Consider the following 18,897-nt stretch of genomic DNA (forward strand, 5'->3'; position numbering starts at 1 on the left):
AAATAGCCTTGGGCAGCATGGTGGCTCAATAGTTAGCACTGTTGCCTCATAGCACCAGAGACTTGGGTACAATTCCAGCCTTGGGTAACTGCCTATGTGGAGTTTGCATTTTCGCCCCATGTCTATATAGGTGTCCTCCCACAGTCCAAAGATGTGCAGATGTAGTGTGCAGGCTAGTTGGATATGCTATGGTGGGTACAAGTTATGGGATAGGGCAATAGGGATGTGATGCTCTTCAGAGGGTTGGTGCGGACTCAATGGGCTGAATGGCCTCTGACTGTAGGCATGCTATGATTCAAATTGATAGCTTGGCCACAGAGAGGTAATTACATTGCTGTGGATCTGGAGCCATAAAGATGACAGATTTACTTACTTAAATTATTATTGGATTAGGCCAGTGACATACCACTACAGTACCATTTTCAGTTCCCAAAAGATTAAAATTTTCAATCCTTTCTTATCCTGACAGCTTGTAAGCACAGAACCAACATTCAAAATGAGGGATTTTCCTGCTAATGTTTTCATCTCGTACAATATAGGCAAATCTTCCATCATTGCAAATTTTCGTAAATTTGACCTCTTTAATCCAAAATCTCATCTGCATTGCTCTGTAGTGAGTCATGACGACTTTCATACTCCAGGTGGTCCTGCTTTTCCTGATTGTAGCAAACAGATTTGAGATTCATGCATCCTAGAAACTATTTTCCTCTCAAAGCCAATACCATGGTAACATGAACAACATAGACCCTGGTTCCAGGGGGAAAAAAAAAACACTGATTATCCATCCTGGAGACCTAAACTCTTCCAGAAAGGGAGGTGGATAGTTTTGGACTTAATTGTTCACAACCCAATATTCTCAACACTTTCCTGGGACTTGAAAGAAGTTTAATCACTGTTGAGACAAATACAACAGTATCTGTCTTTAAGTGTTAAGCCTTCTTTCCTGCAACAACCTGGGCCTCCTATTAATCTTTAGCAGTCACATTGCTCATACCTGCTGCGAGGCAGACTACAAGAATACAGTCCTATAAACCCCTCCATGTTATCTTAATTAAAGGCATTTCTGAAACAATCTTATAAAACAATAAAACATTATGCTTGGAATATTGGCCCCTCTGAGGTTTAATGGAAATAAAAATCTGAAGGAGGTCAGATTAAGCCTCTAATGTGGCTCCGAGCAGCTAGTGGTGATTTCACATGAGCATCTGTTCACTTAGGCTGGAATAGAATAAGACAGATGCAAGAAATTGCAAGAAAAAAACTGCTCTAAAATGTTAAGTCAGTGAGAGTTCATGTTTTACTACCCAATCTTTTTTAGTTTTTAAAAGTTTGTGAGAAATTAGGGACTTAACAAGGACAAAGAGCTGAGAATTGCCCTGGAAAATACAATGCTAGAAACGATCTTCTCACCAACATATGTTTGGTGATATTGAGGTTTAAAATAAACAGAGCTTCAATTATCAATCTGTGTACTTTCCAGAAAGATCTTGTGGGTAAAGACACCACCCAGTGTTAGCTTTAAGCTAAAGGGGTCATAGGTCCCCAATTTAATTCCCAGCCTGTCTGACATAGCTGGTCTCAACAACAGCTGGCGTGCTACCAATGACGTCAATGAACTAAGGTTATAGAAAGGTGAAGAAAAGTTAGCATGGTTTCAAATTCTGCTAATTATCCAGGGACCCAATTGCAAAAGTGTATATTGATATCAAGCGAGGATAAGATCTTTGATACCCACTGTATAAGCTCACACATTAGAACTAGTCATTTGTAAGAGATATCAGAAGGCTGTGTGCTTAAATAAGCATTTGTCTTGCTCTTGTGTAGTAATGGCATTTTAAAAAAAATCTTATAAGACGACCAACATAACCCACATGTAGTGGGCAAGCACCTTTGAAATAAGGTTCAATTACTTACCATTTATAGTTGCTTAAAATGCATGTTCCCCTCCACCCAGGATAAAATAATCTCTATTTCAATTGACCAAATGTGTGGAATCTTCCCAGAGAATAAAGATGCAATAAATTATTGCATAGCAGTTTATGTTATTTGCAAAATTGTGCTAATCATATTGCATCACAGGATCATCTCAGGTTTTTTTTTATTCAAATAGTGAATGAGAATTGACAGAGTAAGATAGAAGACACAAGGCAAAAAAGGGACAAGAACAGAACAGAAACTAGGAAAGCATTCAAAAATTAATGAAAAATATCCATGAAAAATATAAAAAGTTAGAAAGAAACATCCAATTCAGATTAACATTAAAATAGTACCAGAGTACAAATTCAAGAAAATGTCCTTCATTGCAAACAAGTTCATGGTTATATAAAAGAATGCACATAAAACAATTAAAATATTCACAATATGGGGGAAAAGTTGATTTATTGAAAAAAATAAAGATATTGCAGCACTGATGTCGAGCTGTGTAGAGTTACAAAAAAATACACACAGGAAACATATGCTTTATTTGTTGGCCTCCTGTTTTTAAAAGCACATTTTTTTATAGTAGGAAGGAAGACAGGAGTACTATGTAAAGGCATACACAAAAGTTTCTCTCTGGGTAAAGCTGTACAAATATGCAAAAGAATAAGTTAAAAGCTTTGTTTCCAAATTCCCACATGAATTGAAACTTTTTCTCAAGAATAAAAAAATGACTAAGAACCAGCTTACCAAATTAGTTTACTATATATTACATGCTTTGGAAAAAAAAATAATAAAAATGTTCACAAAAAGTGTCATTCAGAAACTTTACATAATAAACAAAACTGCAACATTTTCTCCCCTTGCTTAAAAAAAAAGGAAATGACAGCACCCTTCCATGGATTCCAGCATGGCAAGCACACATTCACCAGTTAGAACTTGGAATACAATTTGCCAGGTCTTCAACACACCAAGTTGTAAAATTCATTATTGTAAATGCCATATTAAAAACATCCCCAGGCTCAGAACTGGTAAATGCATGTACTTTCCAAGGAAATAGTGAGGTAGTGTTAGCCTCATGAGCACTTTTGTTTTTAGAAAGGAAATATTTTCTTAACAGATTCATCTTTCTGGCTGTGAAAGACAGTGTTGAGGCTTTCCATCTTGTTTACATGCTTTTGTTTTTGCACTGTTCTTTTGAGATGAACTTTGAAACCAGTCCCTTCAAACCTCACCATGGTAACTATAGCTTGAATAGCAGTCAGCATGAGAAGGGCAATAGCCAATTATTTTGGCTCTCTCCCTTCCCTTCTTGTAAGTGGTGACTCATGCTTAGCATACAGTTCCACGGCTACTGGCACTCCTAGGTGCCAGTCTCCTGGCACCTATTCTTCAAAGTGAAATTTGACGATGAAATGTTGGCAAGCTATTTGACTCTAGCATAAATCATTGGAAGCTTGTGAGCTCATTACCTTGCGTATTCCAGAATAAGTTGGCTATCAAATTTCAGGAGTCTGCATCATGGGTTATTTTTCACCTTCCTCTTTCTGGGAATGGGACAGAAATTCCTGTAATACCATTACTTCACACAACATGGTTCAGCTAAGCCCTTCCGACAATTTAAAAGATTGAACTTAAAGGGTGTACTGGTCTAAACTTCTCAGTAATTACCTTCTCGCTTATTTACCTGCAAGTCTTGGTGGAGTTTGTCATTTGTCGCTTTCATCAACCACAGTGCTTTGTTATATATCATTGTCAAAAACTCTGATACCTTTTGAAACAAGTTAATATATCTAGGTGGACCAGGAGAATAGTATTGTACCTGAGTTACAGGAATTGCACCAAATGTGCCCAGCCAAGATGATCAAATAACCAGAAATCAGGATGGGCTAATAATCAAACTGCTCTGCTTTAACCAGTTTTCACTATCATCTTGACAGTCAAAACCAGAATTGTGCTTTTTATTTTCTTCAAAAACCATGTTTTTCTTTTGTATTTTGGCATATTGCCTCTCAAGTCATGTGCTCCTTATTTGAAACATATTGTGTTAGATATCTTTGATGCATATTTTCATGATTTGTTACATTTGGCATTCAATATGATCCAGTAATGATTGCCATTAGCCTCAATTGGTCCAATAACTCTTCTCCCCCACAAATTAAAAAGCCATTTGAAAGCACTACTGTTAAGTTAAATTATCAAAGCTTTTTCAAAAACATGAATGCATAATCCTTTATGTTTTTTCTAGCTAGGAAAAATATCTAAAATGCATTGCCTACCTTTGTCTGGTCCTAATTCCAACTATTCATTTAAAAACTCATAAGCCCACTAAACTCTATTCAAGTAATCAGAGTCAACAGTTCCTTGCCATCAAAATATATGACATCCTTCATTTAATAATATGCAAAGTACCCTTAGACTTCCAAAGCATACGAATTCTCTTACTACCCTGCTCTGTCCTTCAACCTTTTGTCTATGCAAAGGCATAGTTCCTTTTACTCCAAGTTCACTGAACAATGAAGAGCATCCAATTTTATCAGATCAGTCTTTGAAAAGTGCATTCACAGTTTAAAAAAAATCCAAGTGCCATCCTTCCATGTTTAAGATTTAAATACAAAGTAATCCACTTAAAGGACTTCCTTCTTTATAACATACAGTTACCAATTTAAAGCAAACCTTTAAGAAACTGTAACCTGTGGAATTTAAACTTTCACTCTTCCTGCACAATCTTGTCAGGATAAGCTTCCCAGCATTCAGGTACAGTACTTTCAACAAACAGAAATGGTCCAAGAATGATTCCCCTTGGTAGAAATCAACCATTTTGAACAGATTGAGAAAGATACAAGGCACACAGAGTAAGTTATCCATATGTTAAACAATGAAGGTTGAAAGTCAACCAGCAATCACTTAAACCAGAGTTCCAGGCTTAGAGTCTTCATGCCATAACAACACTTGTTCTTCAGAATACACGTCACCTTCCAGCTGGCTTGTGTCTCCACTGTCTGAGTATATTTGCTCTGGGTAAGCTCTGGTAAATATTTTGAAAGAAAAGTTAGAAAAGAACTGCAATATTCATCTAAAAATGATATGTATTTCAGAAAATGCCAATTTAGTTTAACCACAATTTGCAAATTATAGCTTTTTAAAACAAAGCTGCATTTGGTTTTATCAAGTCTATTGCCTGAAGGTCACAGGGACAGAGTCATGGAGCTGTATAGCACGGAAATAGACCCTTTGGTCCAACTCATCCATGTTAACCCAGTATCCTAACTAAATCTCGCCCATTTTGCCAGCATTTGGCCCATATCCCTTTAAACCCTTTCTATTCATGTACCCATCCAGATGCCTTTAATTGTACCAGCCTACACCACTTCCTCTGGCAGCTCATTCCATATACGCACCACCCTCTGCGTGAAGAAGTTGCCCCTTGGGTCTTTTTTAAACTCTTCACCTCTCAACTTAAACCTATGCGCTCTAGTTTTGGACTCCCCTGTAAAAAAGACTTATCTATAATCACCCTGTCCATGCCCTTGATTTTATAAATCTCTAAGGTCACTTATCAGCCTCCGAAGCTCCAGGGAAATCAGCTTCTCCCTATAGCTCAAATCCTCCAACCCTGGCAACATCCTTGTAAATCTTTGCTGAACCCTTTAAAGTTGCACAACATCCTTCAGATAGGAAGGAGACCAGAATTACATGCAATATTCCAACAGTGGCCTAACCAATGTCCTGTACAACTGCAACATGACCTCCCAACTCCTATACTCAATACCCTGACCGATAAAGGCAGAAAAGCGAAATGCTTTATTTACTATCCTGTCCGTTCTTTCATATTTGGATCAAGAAAGTCTATTGACCCAATACAACGGATAACCTGCATCTCCTGCACAAAAAAAGCCTAATGGTAAAACCTTTCATTTCTTTCAGTTTTGAGGTCAAGTATTATAGCATTATTTAGTTCTTAAAATTTAGAATTTCTCAAACTCTCATGCAAACATTAACATAACTAAATAAAACACAAACAGTGGATGGGCTAAAGTGTCCTTATCATTATGATCCTATTAATACTTCCACCAGAAATTATTAAATGCTGATGGTACCACAACTCTTCATTTATCTTTAATGCTGCAGTGATGCAAGAACAATTGAAATGGATTTTAAACAAACTAGAATTTCTTAAAGTTTTGACAAGAAAATAATTCAATTGGATGCAATATTTATAACTTCAAGGGATGCTTCAAATTCAGCCAGAAGTCAAAGTTAGATTAAATTTTAAATTTATATATTATAAAGACAACTCAGGTTTATAATCAGCATAATGCCGTTACTAAATATTGGTGCTTTTTTAACATAGAAATCCATCATGTTGACTCTCTGAAACTACCTATGGCTATTCACATTTAACTCATTAATAAACTGCTCAAAGGTGCATTGCATAGCATGGTGTCTTTTTCAGTCTCAGTTAATTTTTTTTGAAAAAAAGGTTGAGTAATCATTGGTGATTGCAAAAGTCATTTCATAGTACAGGCCATTAATGATTCATTTTTCTTTCAAGCTGAATGATGCTGAAATATTGCTCCAATAACTTTAAAACATGGTTTGGTGCCAAATTTTGTTTAATGCCCCCAGCAAATTGCTTTGTGTTTTACATGAAAAGGTTCCAACTAAATTCAGCTTTATGATTTTTCTGGGTTGGGGGGGCGGTGCAGGGACGGTGGTGGTAAATATTAGATTAGATTACTTACAGTGTGGAAACAGACCCTTCGGCCCAACCAGTCCACACCACCCCGCCGAAGCACAACCCACCCATACCCCTACATTTACCCCTTACCTAACACTACGGGCAATTTAGAATGGCCAATTCACCTAACCTGCACATCTTTGGACTGTGGGAGGAAACCGAAGCACCCGGAGGAAACCCATGCAGACACGGGGAGAACGTGCAAACTCCACACAGACAGTCGCCTGAAGTGGGAATTGAACCCAGGTCTCTTGCGCTGTGAGGCAGCAATGTTAACCACTGTGCCACCGTGCCGCCCCTAAATATAGGAGATTGGGTAGAGCAACTTACTTTGAAGACTCCTTCTATATTCAAACTTTACTCCACTGAGTAATTTCAGAGTATCAGAACATTTGAACCATTCCCCGACAGCCACATCCACCCACAACCTTTCCTTTCTTGATGAGACATTGTTCTACATATACCTCCCACACTTCAATCAAGTACACATTTTCAGTCATGCAAACCTACGTATGAGTCTTTCAGGTTATGGGCCCATCAATTACAATATAGTGAGTCCAACATTATCCTCAGAGACCTGAATATTAAGAACAAAAGCTGTGAGCTGTCTTATTTTCCCTTTCCCCAGACCAGGAACACAAGAGGTCAACTGAGAAACTAAAATAGCTATTCCCCACACAATCCTGAAGGGAATTTGTAGAACTCAGTTGTGCACTTCACTGACTAGAATATTGGGGCAGAACCTTTTTGGTGGTATTTTTAAAAATTCAATGAAAGACAAAATAGGAGAGAAGATATTAATGACAAATAACACTACAATAATTTAGCATGTAGATATAAATATATTAATAAAGAAACAAAATTTGAAACTTCAATATTTTTCAGCTGCACATATATTGCCATGTGGACTTCAATTAAACATTTGGAGCTCTTAGAATTAAAGTGCAATCAATATTCTGAGGAATGCTCAATTTTTAACCGTCCGTTTCAAAATTTTGTTTCGTGTTCCACAACTGTTGACTATTTGTTGAAGCAGTAACGCAACATGAAGGTATTGCTCTTAAGTTTATAAACTTCACATCAAAGAAACATTACATAGAAAGCAGCTCAGCTAACCTCAAGCTTTGTTAGCAAGCGTAAACACCAAGAGTCACCAACCATCACACACAAAAACACGCGAGAATACTTACTACCGCGGACTACATTTTGCGTATGGGTATTTAATGAATATCTCATTTCTGTAGATACGATGTTGGCTGCAGTCAGTACACTTAGTGAAACATTCCTTCTCTTTGTAAGGAAAAGTGGGAGTGGATGAAGTGGATGAAAAAGAGGAAGAGGAAGAGGAAGTGGAAGAGGAGGAGGAGGCAGATGAGTGTCTGGTAGGAGTAGTGCCAACAGCAGGGAAATGGTGGTACTCAGTAGAAAAAGGATCATCAAGACACTGGAAGGAGCTACGCCTACAAGAAAATGACCGACAAGCAAAGTAAGAAGTGAATCGCGAGATTATTTTCTTCATTTCTTTTGCTCCTCCCTTGCAAGTGTTAATTTAAACAAGGGTACAGAATCACAGGCAGCAGTGGGCCCATTGATACTTTGTGGCCATTTGTTCTCTCAACACTAATCACTACATAATACTATATCACTATACAGGTTCAATTCTCCACATTATCACGTTATTATTCAAAGCTACGTTGCTGGAATAGGGAAGCACGGACCAAAAGGCCATGTACCTCCCTGTAAAAGGTCAGCTGACATAAAAAGGTAAAAAGTTCACTTCTCGTGGAACTAAGCCAGAACTAGTACAGAAGGAAAAAAAAGCCTGGCCCATTTATAATGCAAAAATCAGAGGTCTATTCCAACTGCAAAATAGCATTTCAATCAATAAGCAATTCGTAACAGTAAGAGCAGTTTGTTTGAATGTAACAACTTATGCTTATTGCACAACTAAGGGCTTTTGAACATAATTCTCCCTTTTCTTTATAGTTACATTTGAAAAGATTTTCAAGGATTCGTTAGAACGGACCTTGACTTTTGGGAGGATTCTATATTAACCCCTCAGTTATGTAATTTAAAATTCTCTTTACAGAAATCTCAACTTTAATGAGTAAGGTGGAGAAATGCCAACTGTCAAAACCCATGCTTATGGTACTATTCCTCATTCAGCTATTCACCCCATGTGACCTGCAAGCTGCAGGTTTCTTTAAGCTGATGTGTTCCTTTTCTTTCACTGATACTTGTTCAAGTGGAAGAACAAGTAACTAAGTTTCAAAAATAATTGCTGGAATATACAGGAAGCACCCATGAACAGGAGTATAATTTCTGCAAACTAATTCTGCAAACAGATTACAAGTTTTAGCTTTAAGAAGCGAAACAGTCAAACTCATTTTTCTGCGGTTGCTGCTGAACTCACCTGCTGTGTAATGTAGTATTGCTGTAGGAGTTAGTGAACGAACTTGTATAAGTTCCATGATCATAGTCCTGATGGCCTACAGTTAACTGGCTCCGCCAAGTTCCTGTACTTGTCGCTGAAGAGACTGGGATTTTAAATGAATAGGAATTTTTAAAAAATCACAGTTGCATATTTACTAATAATGCTTTAATTAGTCTTGTATAATTTTAAACATTTGGCTCACTAAGTAATCAACTGGACCCAAACACACAAATTACACAATTCAGCTCACTGTGGACCAAAGTTCAAGTCACCCAATCATATTCTACCATTAGGAATAGTCAAATTCATATATCAGGTTTACATAACTTGCTCTAACTGGTTTTACTACTCCACCAATAACATTTCTAAATACGCCAAATCCTTCTATCGTATCAGGTCTATATTGTCAACTGAACTCTACTGAAATGCCATTTATACCATAACAATGTATGTTTAAGGTAATAATTTACTTGGGTTAGAGCACATCATCCAGCCACAACTATCCAAAACTGAATCTGTGAATATATCAGACTTTTCACTTATAATCGAAGCAAGGATTTCTCCATAGTACCTTTAATAGATTCACTGACTCATCAGTATAGGAATATACCATTACCTTGGCTATTACCTCTAATGCTATAAAAAGAGTGGGAAATGCCAAAAGGTAGTTTATCTGTTATTCTTATTTTATCTTAGCATTGCCATTTTTAGACCTACCACACCCTACCTTTAAAAGTCACATCCTCACTAACAAATACTTGCTTAGTAAACTAAATATGAATGCTAAATTATTATGCAATAAAACAGGACTCAGTCAAAAAAACCCAAAATAATTAGCCAACTAAATGGAATCACATTTGTGCTCCTCTTAAAAAGAAAATCCCTTAGGTCAAATTGAAAATGTACAGGAATGAACTCCATTAACTTAGTTCTCCTAAACATTAAGTTTGCACTTTTTTGATTATCCATAAAATAATGAAACCATATTTTTAAAAGAGTGTTCAGGAATAAAATCAAAGGCCAAAATTTAATGGTTGGAATGATGGGGTTGTCCACCAACTGGAGAATCGGAGACAACCCTGCCACAGTGATTTCTGGGTGCCCCACTGGAATGAAGCTGCTGTTAAGAGTTTTGGCACTTCAATAAATCCCTACTGGCAAGATCAACGGTGGAGCACCGACTTGAGGAAGGATCACCATTCCAAGAGTACCCCCACTTACACTAACAAATCTTTGATTGGGCTTAGGGGATTACAGCCCATCCCAACGGAGTGCAGGTATATCTGCTGAGGTTTACCTTCAGATTGTCCATGTGGTGTGGCCCACTTCTGCCTCTGGTATAATAGCAGCTCCTTTAAGATCTCTGGGAAGGAAGGCCGCTCTCAATCCTGCCTTCCCTGGGCTTTTGTTGGGTGAAGTCAGGACGATGGAGGGTCTTGACCCCATGATTACCTGCCCCATGATACAATCCCTGCACCAAACCATACCCACCCACCCCCACCCTTGCCTCCCCACTTCTAAAGCTTACAAACATGTATCACTAACTATCAGAATTCTTAATGAGCAAGGGACAACTTCAGCGGAGAAATCTTAACTTACCCGATGTGAAAGACGTAGCCCTACTTGTAGGAGAAAATGGACCATGCATATAAGCAAATCCTAGACTTTGCTGTGAGCCCCTGTCAGAGTCTAAGCCTGCCTGCAGGCCATAATCCTTGTGCGTTGAGGCACGTTCATACCAGCCACGTAAACTTTCTGCAACCAAGGCCTTCTGGATATTTTTGGTTATTTGTTCACTCTTGGCACCTCTCCTACGCACATTCCTCAGTGTTGCGTATGGGTTTTGAGGCATAGTCTCATTGTCGCCTTGGTAAGACCGACTGTAATCTCTATAGTGTTCAGCATTATATGAATGGGATGATCTATATGGGGCTTTAACATTATAGTGACCTTCAGTGTCATTTTCAAATGTATATCCATAAGGCTCATAGTCACAGTATGGTGGATATCCTGGAATATAATAGTCAGATGAAGGCTGGTTATAAGAATTCTGATAAACTCCATTCCTTCCATCTTTTGGTGCTAAATTTGGCATGCTTCCTGAAGCTGCCGAGGAAATAATCGGTTTCTTGTGTCTTCGTCTTTCTCTAGACCGGCAACCCATCGTCATTGTGTTGTAGTACTGGGGAGGTTTACTCGGTGTGATATAGCACTCAGTACTGGACTGCCTGGTGTAGGATGACCCATCATCCAGTAGCTCTGTACTGCAACTCCTCTGGGCTGCAGAGAGGGGGAATACTGTTCTTTCACTTGCATTTTCATCCAGGAGTTGAGATTGGGATTCCAAGCTGCCTCTGCGTTGTCTAAAGTGATCTGGGGAAAGCTCAGATCTGCATGTAACAAAACAAAAATGAAGAGAGATCTAATACAGTTTATATTTCAGGCCTTAGAAATGTTACAGTGAAATCCACAGTGAATACTGAAACCTAATTCCAATATAGGCCAACCGCTGTATCTGCGGGTCTGCTTTCCACGGTTTCAGTTACACGCAGCCCGAACATACTACAGGGAATGCTCTAGAACCGGGGACTGCCGGGAAGGTACATTTCCCATTTAAATGGATGGGCTCACTACTATCCGTGGTAGGTCTTGGAACAGGTAGGGAGGGACTGCTGTATTGACAAATATTTCACACATTTCACTTATGAATTAATGACAAATTATTTGCTGAAACAAGACACTTTGTTGATGCTTTTCATCTTGCAATAATCAAGAACATTGCAAAGATACTGAAATAAAAGAGAAACAAACAATATTTTATACCATATGTGAAGAGAGGACTAACTAGTTGGCAGGTAGACTTTGACTGGTAAAGAAGCATGGCACAATTGTATTATCCCTGACAAGTAATCCAGTGACCCACGTTATACTTTCACGACCCAGGTTCAAATTCCACCACTGCAGATGGCAAAGTTCGAGGCTTAAAAAAATGGAATTAAAAAAGTGACGTCCATTAAATCATTGCAAATTATCATTAAATGCATTTAGTTCATTAATGTTCCTTATGGAAGGAAATTTGCTCTCAGACAGGCAAGTCTAGACCCACAGGTCAATTCTCAAGTGCCTCGGAAATTGCCTGACAAAGCGTTTGGTTGTAGCAAGCTGTTTAAAAGTCTCAAAAAAAAAGTAATGAAACCGGACATAGTTAATCGGTTAGTTCTCCTTCTTACCATCTGGTGGTTAGTGTCAAAACTGGGAGAGCTGGATCATAGTTAAGTAACAGCTTGGCAGTCAATCTGAGGGGATCATAACTTGCACATAACCTCCCAGATAATACCGACACCAGAGGTGGCAGCACTGTGGCATACAGTTGGGAAGGAGCTGCAACATTGGAAGTTCTCAACATTGATTCCAGACCCATGAGATCTCAGGATATCATGTCAAACATGGACTGCAATCTCTCCTGCTGATTACCACACTGCACCCCTTCTCACCTCCCCACATGCACCTCACCCTCGGCTGAAGAATCAGTGCTCCCCTACCTTCAACACTACTTCAAGTAGTGGGGGGTGTCAAGAGCACAGGACATATTCTGAGTGATGGATGTCAACTTCACAGAGTGAAGATTAGCAACTTCATAACCGATCAAAGCTTAAAAGGATATAGCTGCTAGCCTGGGTCTGCAACAGGTGGTGAAGGGACCAACGTAAGTGAAAGCCACTTGATCGCAACCTCACCAATCTGCCGTTGCAGATGCATCTGTCCCTGACCGCAAATCTGTGCAGACAAAGTCTTGTCTTCACATTGAGGACACCCACCCACCCACCCGCCCCCCCCCCCCCCCCAGGGACTCATCCACATGGCCTGGCATAGGCGCCACTCTACCATTAGTGTCAAGTATGGGGATTAATACTGGCTCATAGCCAGGACTACCTAAAAACAGGATGCCAACCTGAAGTCATAAAAACAGGATTACTTGCATGCCAAAAGCATGTGCAACTGACAGAAGTTATGCAACTCCACAATCAATAAATCAGACCTAAGTTCTGCAGTTTTGCTGCATCTAATCATGATCCATGATGGGCAATTAAACAACTTACTGGAGGAGATGGCATAATTAATACCTCCATCCTCAACTTAGGGGGACCTAGCACGTGTGCAAAAATATGAGACTGAAGCATTTAAAACCATTTTTAGCCAGAAGTAGTCTCGGTGGGATGCTCTTCGGAGGGTCGGTGTTGATTTGATGGGCTGAATAGCCTGATTCCACACTGTAGTCAGTACTATGATGGGGTATTGCTCACTGGATGAGTGCAACTCCAAACATCACTCAGGAAGCTTGACACCACACAGGACAAAGCTGCCCACATGGCTGGCACCACATCATTCACCAGGGCTCCTTAGCCCCTTCCAAACAATATAGGAAATCTCATGATTTTAAGTGATACACTCACCGACAGTTGCACAATGTTTAATACCATTCACGGCTCTTCATCTGCTGCAACGTACTAGGGTCTCAACAACATGCAGTCTGGAGCTGAAAAGTGTCAATTAACTTATGCACCACACAATAGCAGCTCACCGTTACCTTTTCAAGGGTATCTAGTAATAGGCAATAGATGCTGGCTCAGCATGTTCCCCATTGTATTTATACTGGCATTCTTATAATACTTCTGATGAGTAGAATGTCACGGTGGGTCAGTGGTTAGCACTGCTGCATACAGTGCCAGGGACCCAGGTTTAATTTCAGACTCTAACGACTGTCTATGTGGATTTTGCACATTCCCTCAATGTCTGTGTGGGTTTCCTCCAAGTGCTTTCCAGCTTCCTCTCCGTCCAAAGATGTGCAGGTTAGGTGAATTGGCCATTATGTGTGGTTTGGGGCATTAGTCAGGGGAAATGCAGAGTAATAGGGGAATGGGTCTGGGTGGGTTACTCTTCGGCGGCCTGTTTCCACTCTGATAATTTCTAAGAGCACTAGATGAAAAGTTTCAATACTATGCATCTTTCTCAGCAATACTCAAGTGCTGTACTGTCAAATAGCCACCAGAAAAGAAATAATAAACAGGCAATAGTTAACGATGTTGCAAACTTTGCAACAAAGAAAAACAACTCTGCAGAAAAACAGCATTCAGAAAACTAAAATTTACAGAAGTGTTGGCACATATTTTACAGATCTCCAACTGGATTGGTTCCAAAAATTACAGGATAATAAGAGAAGGCCTCTCAACCCAGCATGTCTGTGCCAACCCTTTGAAGTACAATTAAATTAGTCCTACCTCCCCTGTCAGTTCCATATAAATCTTTAAATATTTCCCTGCAACTATTCATCATATTCCTTTTCCAAAGTTATTACTGAAACAGCTTTTATTACTCTTTCAGACATTATGTTGCTGATCATAGACAAGAATTCTCACCCCAATCTCTGGCTACTTTGTAAGTTAGTACAGCTTTGGTTACCATCCCTAATATTCCTGAAGAAGGGCTTATGGCCGAAACGTCGATTCTCCTGCTCCTTGGATGCTGCCTGACCTGCTGCGCTTTTCCAGCAACACATTTTCAGCTCTGATCTCCAGCATCTGCAGTCCTCACTTTTACCATCCCTAATACCAATGGAAACCGTCTTCCCCCCCCCCCTTTTTTTTTAAATTAACAATTGTGAGCACCTTTACTGAATCTCACTTTAGCCTCTTCAGCTGGAAGGGGAGCAATTCCAGCTTTCCCCACACATCATGCCACCTGAAAAGGGACAAACTGATGCTCTTTTGGTAAATCTTTCTCCACTTCTCTATGGTCTTGCCATTCTTCCTAAACTGCGATGCCCAGAAATGACCACACTACTCCAGCTGAGGCAGAGGTAATAATTATGTAATCTGTTTCAGTACTTTTTTTTAATTAACTCCAAAATCCCAGATGTTTTCTCAGCCTTTTCATTTCTTCCTGCCAACTTCAAAGATACATGGGCATAAATCCTCAGGTCTGTTTCGGTAACCCTGTTAAAATAGTACCATTTAATTTATAATGGATATCTTAATTTCCCGAACAAAATACCACTTGTTGCACGTGTTTCAGTACAAAATTTCCTACCTGTATTTGCTCACTTCAGTGATCCAATACACTCAAAACCTACCACTACTTCTCAAATATTCATGCATCGAGTTTCATATCCTCTGCAAACTTTGAATTTTGGCTTGTATATTCAAGCTCAAGTCATTAATATACACCAAAAAGAAACTCCTTCTCAACCCCTCTCCTTTCCTTAGGAGCGGTAACCCTCAGGTTAAATCACCAGCACCATCTCTCTCTCTCTTGAATGACAGAGCTGCCCTATGATCTGATACGACTATGAAACCCTACCTTTTACACCTCAAAGAACAGTGGTCAACACCTCAAAGGGTCCTAGAGTCTGAAAACATTACTATTTGCTGCTTTATGGCCCTTAACCAATTGCATACCCATGCCCCTTTAGTCCAATAGGTCACAATTTTGCTAGTAGGTTTATTATAGCACTTCATGAAGTTCCTTTTGAAAGGCCCTGTATATGTCATCAACCGTGCTACCCTCATCAATGCCTCTGTTGGTTCAACAAATTGAATCAAGTTAGTTGTGCTGTGGGTTGCCAGTTTTCACAGTACTTTGAATTACTTCAAAAACATACCGTAACTGACTGCTGCTGTAAGCATTACGAGTCATAACTGGGGTAGCTGGCATACTTCTTCCTCCATGGAATTGCCTCCCCTGTGTTCTGTAGGGGCTGCTATGTGTTGAGCTCAGTTCCCTAGAGCCATGCACGATATCCTGCAGGTAGTAACCTTCGTTACTACTGTATCTGTAATACATTTCCATTTTCAAATTGATTATATTAACAACTTTGACAGTCCAATTTTGATTATTTTAATGATAAAAACACAGTTTTGTTATAAAAGTAAAAATAAAAACCTATTTAATGAATTGAATGATTAGGAAATGTTTGCTTTTCAGTTCAGTGGTGGAAATTTAGACCCAGGGAAGATCGTGTTTACCAAACCTCACTTGGAAGCAATTCACTGTAACCTTACTGCTACAGTTCCCAAGCCATTTTAATTCGAGACTGACCAAGCATTCTTCAATGTAATCAAATTAGTATACAAGTGAAATGATTGCTCTGGAGATCAGCGAGTTTCTTGTCCAATTTGGACAGAACCATTACTTGAGTTACTTTTAGAAAATGAACTGGGGTAAATAGTTGACAGGGGAACAATTGGAAAAAGATCTAAGTCAAAACTAAAATCTGGACTGGAAAAACACAAGTTCAGTGGGAAAAGGGATCTGGTCCAAACTAACTGGGAAATTAAAATTAAAAACAAGTTGACAGATCAGCAGTAGGCACTCTAAGCACAAGATGGATAGATTACAGAAAAAAATAAGCCAAAAAAGGGAGTCTATCAAAGAACACATTCCCATGGCTAAAAGCAGAGATTACAACTAAAACTTAAAAAAAAAGGGTGGCTTGATAGAATTGAGCCCAACAATATCACTGATCATGATGCAGAATGTAAAAGAAATATAAAACAGGGAGGTTATTAGAAAAGTGGAAAGTGAAAGTGAATGCGAAAACGTCAGAAGAGTACTGCTTTTTCATTTGCACATAAAAGGCTAAAACTATTTTAGAATGATGAGAGTTTAATTGCAAAGGTTCAATGAATAATGTAGATATTACAGAAATATTTTTCCAGTAATGGGAAATGCATAGATAGAAGGAAAATTAAATATTGGAAATAACAGCATAAATGAGTTAAAATGATGTTTCATAAATCACTTGAGAGCTGAACCTCAAATGAGCAAATTATGGAATTGAACAGGATACGGATTACACAATAATGTTCAAGATTGATGGTTCTACGGACCAGTTGTCTTGTGTCAGCTTTGGACAAAAACAGAGGTAAAATCAGCTAGCATTTAGAAATGTACTGGTTGAATAAGGACAGCCAACATTTCTTTATGACAAACTGGCTGATTTTATTTCTAAAATATGGACTGACAGGATGAGTGTCTATAGAAGGAATATTAATGCACTTTTAGAAGGCCTTTGATAATATGTCTCAAGCCAATGGTTGTTAGGATGAGAGAAGGAAAAAAGGGACATTAGATAAATATGGCAGCAAAGTGTCATTAGAGCTATTTGCTTCTTTGGTGTCATAAGAGACTAGATTGGATAAATGGCTTGTTTGTGCAGTTATAACATCTAGTTCAGAGTGAATACACATCTGTAAAATTGTTTGATGCAGTTCAAGGTAAGGGCTATTGTTTATAAAGAAACAGATTTTGGTATATGGAATACAACTTCAAAACATGGAAGTAAAAGTCAAAGACTTGGCAAATAGGCCATAGATTAAGTTGAACATATATACCAGGCAAAAAGCTGTGGGACGAAAACCAAGGTATGAGAAAGCAACTAAATTTAAAAAATGTTGATGACTATAGATTAACAGTAACCCAGTGATTCAAGGATACAAGATATTCAAAATGCAAATGAAGGCATACAAAACCATTTTTAAAAAATTTGATTTGCAAACAAATAATAAACGACAAAGCAATAAGTAATTTCAACTTATTGAGCTAGCCAATGTCTTCTATTATGTGTAGCACTGGGATCCAGTATAGGAAGGAGATCACAGCCAGAGAACATGTACAGAGTAGGTTCATCAATAGGAGATTAAGTTTGCACAACTATAATTATTAAGGGAGAATGGAGACCGGACAGTCTTCACTAAGCAGATATGAGAAGTTAAGCAGATCTTAAAAAAGATGAGATATTTGAGGGAGAATAGAGAAAGACAACTTTTATAGTCAGCATTTAGTGACATGGGATCATCAGGTTAAAATAATTGATGACGCAGTGAGGTGTTGAAGCAAATGCTTTTTCAAAGGGAGTGATTGAGGCAGAGAGCATTGCATGTTTGGATCAATATTGGAAACAGATTTACATACAACGCGAGAGAAAAAACAGCACAGTAAATGTGATTAGTTTTGAATTACATCTCACAAGGGACAAATGGCCTCCTCCCCTACTGTTTACAGGTGACACCACATACCATCACAGCCCCCACCAAAAGTTAAAAAAATAGAGCTAGCTTAGCTATTCCTTATCAACATTTTCAATTACTGGTCATTTTAAAGCAGAAACTGTACTGTCTGGCAACAGCATAGTTAATAAGGCAAAATTTCTCTTCAAATGACCAAAACCAAAAACAATGCAAACCTAGGATCTCTTGAGGTAATTATATTTACTGGCAGAACTGCATTCCTTTGTGCGGGTGGTAAAATTAAGTTCTTGGATGCGGATACAGCAGTCAGGTACAACATTACACTTTTCTTCTTTCAAAATAGTTGCACAGATTTTGACCAAGTGGAAAACACCTTACAATATTAATAAGGCAGATTGACTGCATGGGCACAGAGGCAGCTACAAGTAAAATACAAATCTGACCCAAATACAATGATTTTTTTTGTACAGAAAATCAACAGTAGGCAGCATAGGATAGAACGGTTGATACACTGAATACCTAAAATCCCAAAGACTGCAGATTATAAAAGCAGTGTTAGGCAAGCAGAACAATCAGTTTTGTTAATTATGCAAAATATTTAATAAACGGTATCAGTAATAGTTACAAGATATTAATTAAAATGCTTCCTTTCAAAAGGGGAAGGGGTTGGGAGATTTTACCAACTGAGCCAATAATGCACACTTACATTATCATAAACTAACATTATCTAATTGCTCTCCAATACTCTGCACTGATATAAGCTGTGCTATAGCATATCC

General features: G+C 38.6%; 1 protein-coding gene across 8 annotated transcripts in view; it reads right to left on the bottom strand.

The window, feature by feature from the left end:
* Window positions 1-2,081: 2,081 nt before the first annotated feature.
* LOC140483840 (FERM domain-containing protein 4B-like) overlaps window positions 2,082-18,897 on the bottom strand; it is a 371,993-nt gene continuing 355,177 nt past the window's right edge. For 6 of the 8 annotated variants that reach the window (XM_072582532.1, XM_072582531.1, XM_072582529.1 and 3 more), the window contains 5 exons: window positions 15,751-15,921; window positions 10,692-11,482; window positions 9,072-9,195; window positions 7,849-8,118; window positions 4,839-4,945 (listed from right to left, as the gene is read on the bottom strand). In XM_072582532.1, the coding sequence (XP_072438633.1) occupies window position 4,945; window positions 7,849-8,118; window positions 9,072-9,195; window positions 10,692-11,482; window positions 15,751-15,921 (1,357 nt within the window). In that variant the 3' untranslated portion in view covers window positions 4,839-4,944. Of the gene's footprint in view, window positions 4,946-7,848; window positions 8,119-9,071; window positions 9,196-10,691; window positions 11,483-15,750; window positions 15,922-18,897 lie in introns of all 8 variants that reach the window. The other 2 variants (XM_072582530.1, XM_072582533.1) reach the window with 2 other exon arrangements.

This window comes from Chiloscyllium punctatum, chromosome 12, assembly GCF_047496795.1.
Source record: "Chiloscyllium punctatum isolate Juve2018m chromosome 12, sChiPun1.3, whole genome shotgun sequence".
NCBI lineage: Eukaryota > Metazoa > Chordata > Chondrichthyes > Orectolobiformes > Hemiscylliidae > Chiloscyllium > Chiloscyllium punctatum.